This window comes from Typopeltis vanoorti, chromosome 17, assembly GCF_054136105.1.
Source record: "Typopeltis vanoorti isolate ZY-2024b chromosome 17, IOZ_Tvanoo_1.0, whole genome shotgun sequence".
Lineage (NCBI taxonomy): Eukaryota > Metazoa > Arthropoda > Arachnida > Uropygi > Thelyphonidae > Typopeltis > Typopeltis vanoorti.
The window spans coordinates 110,622,665-110,636,740 of record NC_143565.1 but is presented as its reverse complement, the minus strand read 5'-3'; the positions used below and the strand labels follow the sequence as shown (position 1 = coordinate 110,636,740).

Sequence of the window (14,076 nt, the reverse complement as noted above, 5' to 3'; positions counted from 1 at the left end):
AGTATTTCCTTTGCATTGACATTTATCTTCTTAAAGAGCTTTTCCTAGAATAAACATGTCACATCAGTAGTTTCCTCATGGATGAAAGACATGGCATTCTTTTCTGCTCGAGACTACTTTTTACTCATCTTGCAACTTTGTACAAATCCATTCCTAGAATACCTGATCAGAATTTTGTGATAGTGCATCAAAAACTAAACTTTTGTTACTGTCCAGAGAAGAGCAATTTTGCTGATATAATAATCTCTCCCTTACTGACTCCACATTTTACTTTTATTATTTATTATTTTTTTGTTTTGTTTTCTGCTGGGCCTCTTAAAATTCAAGCAGCAGTTTCCAGTCACAACTACAAATGCACTGAACCTTCTTTCCCAACCCTCGCCTTCATCCCCTTCTCCAATGAAATGGCACTAATCTGCTATATGTTCTTCTACCTCCCTTGTATGGAATTTTTATTTAAAAAAGATAAAGTAACTCTTTTGTAAAGATACTGTATATAATTTGAATAGATCTGGTATTATGCATAATATAAAAATTAATTTTTTTTAAAAAAAAATTCCAAATATTTTTAGAAACAGGAGAAAAAGTTACCTGTGTCGAAGAAGGACAAAGATAAGAATCCAATGAGAGAGGTGCGCATTAGGAAGCTGTGTCTTAACATCTGTGTAGGAGAGTCAGGTGACAGATTGACAAGAGCTGCAAAGGTAAATTACCATAAATACATAAGCATCTCTTGAACAATTGTGTTTGGGATTATTTAAAAAATTGTTTAAAACCACAATGAATTATGGTTTTACTTGAAACTGTTGAATGAAAGGATATTTTATAACTCATAGTAAGCAAACAGTATTTGTTTTTGAAACTTTAAAAGTTTCAGACAGGATTGCAAACTTGTGTTTTGGTGTGAGTCACTTAGGCATTTCACTAGTCTTTTGCTCTGTTTTTGTCTTATAAAGTTGTTGAAATGTTATTTCAGGATGGAACCCCTTATGAATGTAGTGTAAGTAATGCAAAAACTAAACATTAAGTTTTACAAAAGCAAATATAATTCATTTTAGAGTTTGCATTTTTTTGCAGGTTACCAAATTTAGGAGATTTTTGTTTTTTTTTTTTATATTATATTTGTAGCTTTATTGAGATTTTAACTAACAGGTTACTTGCTCTTCCCCAGATTTTTATTTATTTCAACTCCCCCCCCCCCAAGTCTGACAATTCATTCATTTCTTAAATTTGATATGTGTTAAGAAGACTTATTAAAAACTTTTTTCTAGTATTATATTTAATATAATACATGAAATGTATTATACAGTACAATTATGTATACAGGAAAACCTCCATCAATTAATGCACGTTAAGCAAATAGAATAAACATTAGGAATAATTATAATTCATCCATTCCATCATTTAATCTAAATTTGAAAAAAAATAAAAAATAAAAAATACAGTATAAGCTATATTAGAGGATAAAATCATCGAATTTAATAAAAATCAATTGCTTAAATTTTTATTTAATGTTTAAACATTGGATTGAGCTTTTTTTTTACAAAAAAAAAAAAAAAATTAAAAAAAATAAGTAAAGCTGTTTGGATAGTGGTTGACTTTTTCATCTTGTCATACACTTTGTGACAGCTGGCAATTGCTTTATCAAGATTTTGGCAGACTTCGAAGCTTTGTTCCATATTAGGATTAGTATCAAACGAAATTTCCTTAGCATGCTCATTGCGATTGAAAACTAGCTCAAGTTATTTTGCAGTTAGCGTCTTAGTCGTAACATTCTCTTGTTCGCACTCCTTATCTTCATGTGCATGTTGTTCTTCTAGTTGAAGGAGATCATTCTCGCTTAACTGTTCTGAATGGAATCGAGCAAGTTTCTCACATCTTCATTATCCAGTTCATTAAATCCTAGTTCTTTTCCAGTTGTGCTTATTTCTTCAATAATGTTAGGTCTTGGATTTTGCGCATGATAAACTAACATAGGCTTGACTTTAAAGTCGCCTTCTAATAAATTGCCTCCTAATAAGAGCGCAAGATGATCTTTAGATACTTTGTATCTTGGTTGAGATGTTCAGTTTTAGCTAGGAAAGATTTTGTTGACATACACTTCCAAATGAGACCAGTTTTGGTGACGTTGAATATTTGATGATCATCACAATCATCCTCCTGAATTAGCTTTTGGAATTCTTCAGAAAATTTGACCACAGAATCTTTGTCAGCACATGCAGCCATCCAAAATTCGGAGTAAAGTTTTCATTCCTCTTGAAATTTGGTCTCTTTCAACTAAATAAAAATATTGAAAGTTTTTTCCTGAATATGAATATTCCTTGTACTAAGAGGTTTTTATTTTTATTTTTTTGTTACTATGATTCAATCCAGAGTGATAGATGTTCCATCTTGATCATTAAATGGCTTCTATTTCGGGTGATCTACATGTTTAAAGAAGCAGTAGCAACTTTTCCTTGTTCTTTGTATTCTTTGCTCTTATTTCATATAGTCCAAACTGTATACTTGCAGTATCCCAGGTCTTGCATATTCATTGTATTACTAGTGCCACTTTAATGTCTCTTAATATTAGACGTCCAGCTTTTCCTCTAATGTGATTACTTTTCTTCTCTTTTTATTACTGCCACTTTCTTTATCAGCCTTTCTCTTTTCCATATCAAGGGTTGAATATAATAAAGCTTTATGATTCTCCTCTGTCAAGATGAGTTGAGTACTTCATGAGTCCATCTTCTTCACTCTTCTCTTAATGAAGTATTTGTTGAAAGATCTTGAAGGCTGTTGATCTTAGCAGCTTTCTTAATATTGGTGAACGAACAGGATGAATTAACAGATTCATTCTGTGCATTCACCAACGGACAAGGGGCAGACCAAGGATAAGCTGGATCACCAAAGTGATTGAGCAAGAGAACAGTTTGCACGTGCGTTTGCGATGATAGCTTTGAGTCAAATGCCGAGTGTTGCTGGCCACCGCCTGAGCACTACCACTGCCCACTGGCTGCTACATTGACAAGTACCGCTGCTTGCTGCAGATTGGCAACAAAAAGTTTGGCGTAATGAAAAATTAGGGAAAAAAAAATTCACTTAATGTGAAAAATAGTATCATTTCACTCAGTTGCACTGACTGATTATTGCACATATCGAATTCGCGTTAAGCGAGGTTTTTCTGTAAATCGAAAAAGAAATAAAAATATTCCTCCATTTTTTATTCCTTAAAGGATGACACTAATAGTTGAGTTTGTGGCTACTAATGATATTGAAGATGTCAGGATATACTGATACTAAATCTTAACTGATATCATCTGAAATAGTGGAAGATCTGTAGTCAATTATGAGTGTTACAGAGTTAACTCGGAGATTGAAAAAGAAAAATAAACCTGCTTGTTGCCTGGATCAAAGGTCATCTAACTTGGAAACTAGCTGTTAAGACAGGACAGCCTAAGAAAATAATGTTCTTTACTTGGCATCTACAATCAAACTTGGGATCTTTCTTCTGGCATTTTGCTTATGGAACCAGAAGCTTTGCCACAAGGTTACATAGCCACCTAGAAAGAAAAAAAAATAAAGAGAAAAATATGAATATATATGAATATATATAACTATTTCAACCAGAAATGATCAAGTATGGAAATTTTACAGTGACTACACACACACACACACACACACACACACACACACACACACACACACACACCAAACATGTCTGACTCACTAATTCAACCAAAATGCTCATGTATAAAAGATTTACAGTGAGTATGTAATTTAGTTGGCCTGATTAGAAGGCTGAAATTCCAAGTGGAGTACAGTTCTCATATAACCTATCTACAAAAAAAGAAAAGTGAAACTGAATGTGAAAGACAAAGGAATTTTCCTTACTGAATTCCTGATAAGATTTTTGGAAGCATTATTATTATTATTATTACCACGGACTACTCCAGGAGTCTTTAGACTCATCGAGGGAGGCCCTAAACATCATGTTCACACAGCTGTTCAACATTATCACAGTATCTATCATACCTTGCCTTGAACTCGCTCACTGTCATAGCACCCACAACAGACTCTGGCAGCTTATTCCACTCATTTACCACTCTAAAAGTAAAGAACCCAGCTCTAACACCCCTGCTAACCACGCTCTTGCCCAGCTTCCATGGGTGTCCCCTAGTTCTCCCACCACCAGTCCTGATCTCAAAAATATCATCTGAATTAATCCTATAGAATCCTTTTAGCAATTTGAATGTCTCAATCATATCTCCCCTTTTTCGCCTATCAACTAGTTTCTGCAACCCACAAATCTTCAACCTGTTCTCATATGGTGCATTCCATAGACCTGCTATCATCTTAGTCACTCGCCTCTGGATCCTCTCAACCTCCTCCCCATCAAGAAGGAACCGAGGTGACCAAATCTGGGCACAGTAGTCGAGATGAGGTCTTATCAGGGCTCGGTACAGAGGTACAATAACTTGTTTTTCTCTGCTCGTCAAGGTATTTTTCAACAACCAAGTGAGTTGATGAGCTGATTTAGCTACTTTCGCAATGTGCCCCCTAAACTTCATCTCCCTATCCACCAACACTCCCAAGTCCCTGGCCTCATCAATCTCTTGGAGTACAGTTCCACCAATGTGGTATACTGCTGCTAATCTTTTCACTCCGAAATGCATAACCTTACATTTTGTCACATTAAATTGACATCCATTCTCCTTAGTCCAGAACTCCAATCTATCTAAGTCATCTTGCAAGACTTTGACATCTTCTGCATTCACTATCGCCCTACCCAACTTTGCATCATCAGCGAACAAATTAACTGTCCCACTTAGACCATTCCCTATATCGTTAATGAACAGATTAAACAGCAGTGGTCCAAGAACAGAACCCTGTGGCACACCACTAGTCACAGGCCGTTTTTTGGACTCTACTCCTGAATAAACTACTCTTTGATATCTCTCCATCAACCACCCAGCTATCCATCTCACCAACCCTATATCCATTCCCATATGTTGTAGTTTACGGATTAGAATTCCATGTGGTATCCTGTCAAACGCCTTTGCCAGGTCCAGCAGTATCACTGTAAACCCATTTCCCTTATCCAGTTCAGCCGTCACCCTGTTATAAAACTTGAGCAAGTTACTGAGGCATGATCTACCCTTCACAAAGCCATGCTGTCCTCTGTACAGTATCTCATTTTCATCAATCCATTCCTGTATTTTTCCCTTGACTACTTTCTCCAAGACCTTGACAATGACTCCTGATATGCTGATCGGTCGGTAATTTGCAACCATAGTCTTGGATCCTCTTTTATGCAGTGGAACTATTTTCCCCTCTTTCCACGCCTTCGGGACTAAGCCAGACCTGAGACTCAGATTAAACAACATGGTCAAGGGCACTGATAATTCATTAGCCGCTTCATGCAAGACCCGTGCCGGTATACCATCCAATCCCACAGATGTATTCACATTAAGGTTCTGTAATAGACTATTCACCTCCACTTCATTCATCACAATTCCCATATAAACTAATGGTTCCTTCATTTTTTCAACGTCACCACCTGGATGATATACTTTTGCAAAGTGCGCGCTCAGTAACTCCACTATATCGACTGGTACAGTGAACTCTTTATCATCGTCATTCCTTAAAATCATTTTGCCATGTACGGTTTTTCTCTTGCTTGCAGCATATTGAAAGAACTGTTTGGGATTCTCTTTTGCTTGCATAGCTAGTTTTCTTTCATAATCGGCTTTTGCTGTTTTTACCACACTCGTTACCCTTCTAGCCTGTACTTTATACCGTTCATGTGCCTGCAGATCACCCCTTTCTTTAAATTCCCTCCATAGTTGTTTCTTTTTTTGCAGCTCAAGCTTAATGGTGTTATTCATCCATTTAACCCCTCCTTGTTTCACAATTCGGACCTTAGGTATGCAATCAGCCATAACCTCTTGTAAATGCTCTTTGATCACTTCCCATGCTCTATCAACGTCCAGCCCTTGCAGTTGTACATGCCATGGCACTGATCCAAGCAATCTCCTAAGCTTGTCATATTTGCCAGCATGGTAATTCCACATATGCCCTGTCTTAATCACAAATTTCACACCTTTAGCCACCTCCCAGGTGGACCTTATGATCACTCTCACCAATAGGTGGCAACATGGTCATATTCATTACAGTCAGATTCTCAGATACTATTACCAGGTCAAGCACTCTCACACCCCTAGTATTTTCAATTACATGCTGTTTCAGATAGTTATCCCTTAATAATTGAATAAAATCCATTTCCTTCCTCACATGTGTCCTCTCCTCCTTCCAATCAATGTTACCATAGTTGAAATCCCCCATAATAATTACCCTCCTTCCACTCATTTCATCAATTTGTTTATGCATACCATCTCCACCATCTATTCCATCACCTGGTCTATAGCAGCACCCAACTGTATATTTTATTCTGCCAGTATCAATCTCACACCAAATAGCCTCAAATGAGCTCCTTTCACTATCCTGCAATACTTCAATTCTCCTTGGCTGCAGTTCATCAGCTATCATCAATAACACCCCTCCCCCAATTTTATTCTCTCTGTCCCTCCTAAACATACTATAACCTACACATTCTATCCCACTAACTATATCATCTTCCGTCAGCCATGTTTCACTAATGCCAATAACCTGTCGCCAGGAAGAGCCAATCAAGGCCAAAAATTCTTCCTTCTTGTTCCTAATACTCCTGGCATTAGTATACATGAATTGCAGTGTTCCCTTTGTCCCACCCCTATCTTGATGCGTTATTCTAAATATCCCATTCCCATTTTTTGTCCTTATTGCTGGCTCAGGTACATTATATACATTTTTACACTCAACTGTCTCACTGATGTCTGGATATCCACTTCCCCCCCTCCTTGGTAGTTCTAGTTTCCCTGGTTCTGCACATCCATTTTCACTTCATTCAGCAACACTTTTTCCAGTCTCCGCACACCAAGTCCATTCAAATGCAGTCCATCCATCTTGTATAAGTCCTTTCGCCCATCAAACTCATTCCACACGTCCACAAATTCCACACCACACCGTCCGCATAACCTGCGCATAATATCATTTGCGATTATGGCCCTCCTTCTAAACTCCTCTCTGTCATACCGCGGTAACAGACTCACCATTCTAACTCTGTCACTCTTTTCTTTCGCTACCTTTAACAATACTTTCAAATCCTCTCTCATAAAAAATTTATCACCTTTCAATTCATTCGTACCAGCCACAATTGTTATTTCTTTCACCCTCTGCTTTTGCACTCTAATGCTCTCACTTACATCCTTAAATTTCGCACCCGGCAAGTACGATTTAGTTACACTCCCATCTATTACTCCTCTTAATAACGAGTCACCATACAATACTCTCTCCTTCATTTCGGAAACTCACCCACGCTGTTTATTTCCGTTAGCCGAATCACTCTGGAAAGAGTTTTGCAGGTGCTCTAATTGCCGCTGCGCATCTTAAAATAAATTTCCGTCGAGGTGGAAGCATACTTAAGAAAAGTTATGGAATTGAAACTTGGAGAAGAACAAGCTGGGTTCATGAAAATGAGCAATAAAAACAAACTGAAAATTGGCAGTAATATTGTTCTCCATTCAGAAAATATCATTCCAAATGGAGAATCTTTTAGAACAATTCAAATTATTAGCTGTTAGGCTCATTTGTTAGTGAAATGGCAAACTACATATGGAAATAGAGAGAGTTTATTTTTCACTTGGTTAGACTATAATAAGTTTAGTTTAATCCTTTATCCAAGTGTGAGCAAACAAAGTTTGTGCCTTTCTCCACCTTTGCAACAAGTTGCCTGGTGTTGCACTACCTTACCCCAGTCCTGAAGATACTTTCAGGTGCAAACTTTGTTTGCTCACACTTGGATAAAGGATTAAACTAAACTTATTATTACATATGGAAATAGATAACAGAATTAACAGGCATTGTAGTGAGACAACTGAATAAATTTATATGGAATAAGAGAGAAATTAAAACACTCGACTAGCTGTATACAAATGTTTAAATCAATTTTTTTCTTTTGTAAATGAGAGTTAACATGTTCGCTGCCACGCTTCTTCGGCATAGTCTGTTCCCGTACGCCGAGCAATTTCACTTCTTCAAGGTCAGTACGGTAATCTCGTTGCCGGTGGTAAGCATCATACGAGTATGCTCGTGGTTTGCTTGTGCAGAGCACATACCATCTATGAGTATACACAGTTTTGCTGCTAGCTCCACAAGCTAAGCATTTTCACTTCTTCAAGGTCAGCACGGTAATCTCATTGCCGGCAGTAAGCATCATACGAGTATACTCATAGCTGGCTTGTGTAGCTCATATACGAACTACGAGTATACTCGTAGTTGGCAGTGAATGTGTTAAGCTAGACATAAAATAGTTGCTAAAAGAATGAAGACCATTCAAGAGTTCCGAGAAAAATTATGGGAGCGAGCACAAATGCATCAATTGCAAAACTATACTAAAAATGAGGATATCACAAAGGAACTTGGCATTGTTAGCATTCAGGAATGTATGTGCAGAGCTAATATCAGGTTTTATGGTCACTTGAACAGGAGAGGAAAGGTAGCAAAACAGGTGTTTTTTGCCAGGATGTAGGCAGAGATGTATGGTGCAATAAGAAATGCCATAGAAGAATGAAATATAAGATCTGAGAATATTAGAGTTCTGATTAATTTAGAGGAAATTTAGTGAAGACAAATTGACTTTTTATTTCATTATAAATTTAAAAAAATTATTTAACCATGAAGAAGCCACAAGTAACATATGGTTAGAATTAGCTTTTTTAAAAAAAAAAAAAATTTCAGTGGCCAAATACTGTCTGACTACATATCCGAGACCCTAGTCTGGTAACGTGCCAAGAAGAGCCAATTCATATTGAGGGGGAAAAAGAAATTAAGGATGTACGAATTGATCACCAATATGTGAAATCACATGCTTTTATATATAAAATTTTCCAACTGTTATACAAGCAAAATAGTTACCACTTTAAAAACTACAATGTTCATAAAAGAAAAATTAATTTTTCAACGTATAATAATAAACAACTCATCCCACAAGACGGATTGATTACCTTATTAACAGAATGGATTCTCCTTCTGGCACGCACAGAAGTGTCTCATCTGTGGGCATACAGTACAAACTCAATTTTTGGTCATTGGTTGAATCTTATTCTTTTATTCATCTTTTATTGGTTGAATATTCTCTTTTAAATTTGGAGGGAAATTGTTGATAGGCAGTTAGTACTGTTGTAATATCCCATATCTCTTCTGCGAGGATACACATCAGGAAATTGATGATATTGTATAATATAGTAGTAACAATTATATTGAACTCTAATCATTTATTTTTTATTGCCCTATTTTAAATGCAAATTTTTTCGTACTCTTTTATAATTCCGTACTGTTGAGCATATTCCTTGTTAAATATGTTCAACAATATGGAATTAAATTTCAAGAGCGAAATTGACTTTCTCTCATGATCTTAAATGAGAATAACTGTAGTTTCTTAAAGTTGTCTGTAGTGGATATATTTGACATCCACTAAGACAATTTTGATACCCTGTATCTCACTAGTTGGACAGCTGTTTGCCAACATTGAAGAAATTCCTGAGTTCTGTTTTATGCAAGATAATAATAAATGATCAGTAATCATCATCAAATTCCTGACATGTACCCTCAAGGGGTGTACTGGATATGATAGTACTACATGAAAAATTACATCATTACTAACTTCCTATCTACAATTTTCCTCTAAATCAGTCTGTTACCTGTCAAGACTCCAACATTATGATCTTATATTTCTATCTTCTGCAGCACTTTTTACTGTATCCATCCACCTATATCTTGGTCTTCCTCTGGGTCTTTTTCCTGCCAACCTGGCAGAGAACACTTGTTTTGCTAATCTTTCCTTTCCCATTCTGTTTAAGTGACCATAACATCTGAGATTAGCTTTGCTAATGCATTCCTGGATGCTGACAATGTCAAGTTCTTTCCTTATATCCTTGTTTTTAATATGATATTGCTATTGATGCCATCTGTTTGCCCCCAATTTTTCTCACGACTCTCATATTTGCAGTCTCTAGTTTTTGCTCAAGTGTTTTACTTCTGATCCAGCTCTGAGAACTATAAGTTAAAATTGGCTTGAATACTCTCTTGTATACAACTAATATAGTGTTTTGGCTAATTTCTGTCTTATTCCACATAAATTTATTCAGTTGACTTCCTACTATACCTGCTTTGTTGATTCTGTTGTCTATTTCCATATTTATCACCTTCACTAAATATCATGCCTAAGTAGTTGAAATGTTTTGCTTGTTCTATAGGTTCTCCATTCACAATGCAGCTGACCTTCATGCCATATCTATTACAGCTGTTATTCACTTTAGTCAGGGAATCTTGCTGATTTGTAGCGGATTTATTTAGAAGTATAACATCATCTGCCTAAAGCAAAGAGCTGAGATTAACACCTCGAATTTGGATATCAGGTTTACCACTTTCCTTCATAATGTGATCCATATAAATAATGAATAACACACCAGATTTAACATTAAACTACCTTCAATTCTGACTGCTGACTTGCAACTCAAATAAAGACTAATTATTACTTGATATAATGCCCCATTGACACCATATAACTAGTGTATTGAATAGCTTCTCTCTTGGCACTTTGTCATATCTTAAATACAGATGTTATATTCCCGTGCTTTCTTAACTATTTGTGGTAAAGTGAAGATCTGATCCTGACAGCCTCTATTTGGCCTGAATCCAGCTTTTTCTTCACCAAGCTTCTCTTCCACAATCCTTCTCAACTGTTTCTCACGTATACTTGCATGTACCTTACCAGGAACACTCAGTAGTGAAATACCTCTGCAATTCTCACATTTAGTTTTATTTCTTTTTTATATATGAGACTATGAGAGCTCTATTCTAATCATCTGGAATTCGATCCTCTGTCCAGGCCTTCTGAACGCTCAGCCACTGTAAGACTTTTATACCTCCATACCTCCATTTCTGGTTGAATATTATCTACACCTGTTGCCTTTCCACATTTCAGGCTTTTGATGGCTTTTTCTACTTCAAGTATGGATATGTATTCTTGACTGCATGCCTGGTCAGTGTTTTTTACCACTGTGCTGTCATCATTGCTTGTTTCATTTAGCAATTTTTCGAAGTAATTACTCTATACTTCAAGGATATTTTTTTCTCCTATTTTCATGTCACCTTTATATCTCTGATTCCTTTTACAGCACTCTTTCCTCCATTTCTGAGCTTCTTCAGCAACCTCCAGAATATCTTGCCACCTTCTTAATATTTATTTTCTATGTTCTTACCAAAATTTTCCCATGATTTTTGTTTAGCTAGTTTTACACAGTGTTTAGCTTACATTTGTTTCTGTCTTCTCTAAGAGCACAAGCTGACTTATTTCCATCTGATTTTTCTATCCTTGCAGACAACCTCACCACATGCCTCTCTGACTGAATCAATCAGTGTTTTCTTCTGGGCTTGCCACTGACTGAATCTCCAAGGTTTGGTTCGTGCTCTCAAACTCTTTAATTTTTTCTTGAATGATGTTTGTGTATTTTAGTCTACAGTTTACATTTGAGAGCTGCTCAACTTTTATTTGCTGTAATACTTTCTTACGTGTTATTCTTTTCAATATGAAATTCAATTTTATCTTACTCAAGACTAAATGGTGATCACTTCCAATTTCAAATTCTCTGTACACCGTGGTGTCCTGCACCCAGGAGAAAACATCACTATCAACAATAACATAGTCAATGAGACTTCTTATTTCTTTCCTCTTCTCTCCATGTGAATTTGTGCACATTTTTATGTTGAAACATTATGTTAGTAATAACCAGTCCATGTCCCAAGCAGAAATCCAATAGGTATTTGCCATTATTATTAGCTTTGCTCTTTTCTCCAAATTTTCCAATATATTTTTGCATGTCTGACAATCATTTCCTACTCTGCTATTTAGATCCCCAACAAGGACCAACTTTTCCTTTTTCATTGTGCCAGTTGCTTTCTCTAAAGCCTCAAAAAATTCATCCACTTCTACCTTAGTAGAACCTTCTGTGGGACCATAGGCAAATAAGTCTATTGTCCAGTTCTCCATTCTCATATTTGCTCGCATCACTCTACTTGAGACTCTCTGCCATTCAAGAAGATTAGCCTTGTATTTAGTGTTGAATACTATGGCTACTCCTTCTTTTCCTTGATTGTCATTGCCTGGAAATGATCAGTACAATTAAGAAATATTTGATACTTTCTAAGAATCTACAGTGTCACTAGAAGTCATGTTAACTTTTATTATTCATGTTGAATTTCTTTCAGCTTTTAGTACTCATCCAAGTAGGGAAATTGTAATATTTGAGCTGATTTCATATGTATCAGGTGTTTTTTTTTTTTTTAAACACTACTGAAGTCTGAGTTGAGTATTTCCTTACTGTATTTAAGTCCTTATTCTTATTCTACCGTGCGGTTAGCCTAGTGGCTTTGCGCTTCGCAACCATATGCCTGGGGAAGGAGTGTCCCAGGTTTGATTCCCGTTGTAGACGTGAGGAATTTGAGGATCTTCCTCAGGCATAGCCAAGTTAGCCGGTCTTGGGCACGGTCAGTAGGGTTTTTTCCACCAGTTTATCTGGCATTTTTCATCCCGCAAACAGGCAAACCGGCCACTTGAACATACGCCTCTACAGTCAAAAACATATCCCCCCCCCCCCAGCGGCAGGCCAGGCGACGGGTCAGTTGGGTTTAGTACTAACAAGAAGTCGCATCTAAAGTAACACGCGGACCCTGCATAGGAAGCGGGAATAACGCATAGAAGAAGAAGATTTAAGTCCTTATTCTGTTATTATTCAGCATCAGATTTCTGATTTTTTGATATAATATATATTGAAGTTATACCATGTTTTCAGTATAAAACAATTTGAAAAATAAACATTCTGTATTTTAGGTGTTAGAACAGCTGACTGGACAGCAACCAGTTTTTTCAAAGGCAAGGTATACAGTTCGATCGTTTGGAATTCGTAGAAATGAAAAAATTGCAGTTCACTGTACTGTTAGAGGACCTAAAGCAGAAGAAATTTTAGAAAAGGGTTTAAAGGTAATGCTCTAGTTTTGAAGAAAATGGATGTTTTTTTCTTAAATGTATTGAGCAATTAATAAATATTAATGCTATGGTATCCTTGATATGTAGTTTTTTCTTTGATCAAATAATTCATCTTAAACAAAAGTAGTCACTTATTACTATAAAATATAAAGTTAGTATTTGTTATAGTTTGGACCATGATGAGAAACTGGTTTTAAGAAGAGTATTCCAAACGTTTTTCAAATACTGTTACAATTATATTTTCTCAATCATTTTTTAATTGATATCTTTCTCTCTGGAATTAATGGTCAGTATTATAAATACAGTTGCACAGCAACTAGATTTATATTTTCACACCCTCCTGTTCCATTGATATTTGTGCAGCGGTATGTAAATTAGTCCATATCCAACATGTTCTTAAAAATGGCAACAGACCATTACAGTAAGATTGCTGGATTGTTCCTTTCATTTCAACTCTTCTTGATTACATAAATCTGTTAATAGCTGATAGGGTTTATACCTGGAAACCTCTCACTAATAACTGATTGAATACTGCCTCTCACTTTTTGTCAGTAGTGCTTTGTTTGTCATCTAGCATTGAATAGATTCTATGAAAAACTCAGTGATTACTCTAGATAACTCAGAGGCATTTAATTGAGCAAGTGCATAGACTAAAATCCGATTTTTGGGTTGTTAACTATGGTTGAATGTGATTGTGGCTGTTCTTTAATCCAAAACTTTGCAACTTTCTGGGCTCATAGGCATCTTTATTCTCTTTGTGCTTCACTGACTCATCATGTTGTACCATTATGTATTTCTTGTTTAAGCCAATAGAGAGTATAATTTGATTGTATAATTCCCTAATTTCCAGACTATCTATCCTCTTGTATTCAATATCTTGTAATGGGGCACATCATGAAGGAGGGTATTTGACATCATCTCAGAAGCCCCAGTTGGTTCTCCACATTTCT

General features: G+C 36.2%; 1 protein-coding gene across 1 annotated transcript in view; it reads left to right on the top strand.

The window, feature by feature from the left end:
* Positions 1 to 14,076, top strand: part of RpL11 (ribosomal protein L11) — a 75,700-nt gene that overhangs the window by 17,320 nt on the left and 44,304 nt on the right. Inside the window, exons 2-3 of the mRNA XM_090406830.1 lie at positions 573 to 704; positions 12,971 to 13,120. Coding sequence (XP_090262956.1) covers positions 573 to 704; positions 12,971 to 13,120 — 282 coding nt within the window. The remainder of the gene's footprint in view (positions 1 to 572; positions 705 to 12,970; positions 13,121 to 14,076) is intronic.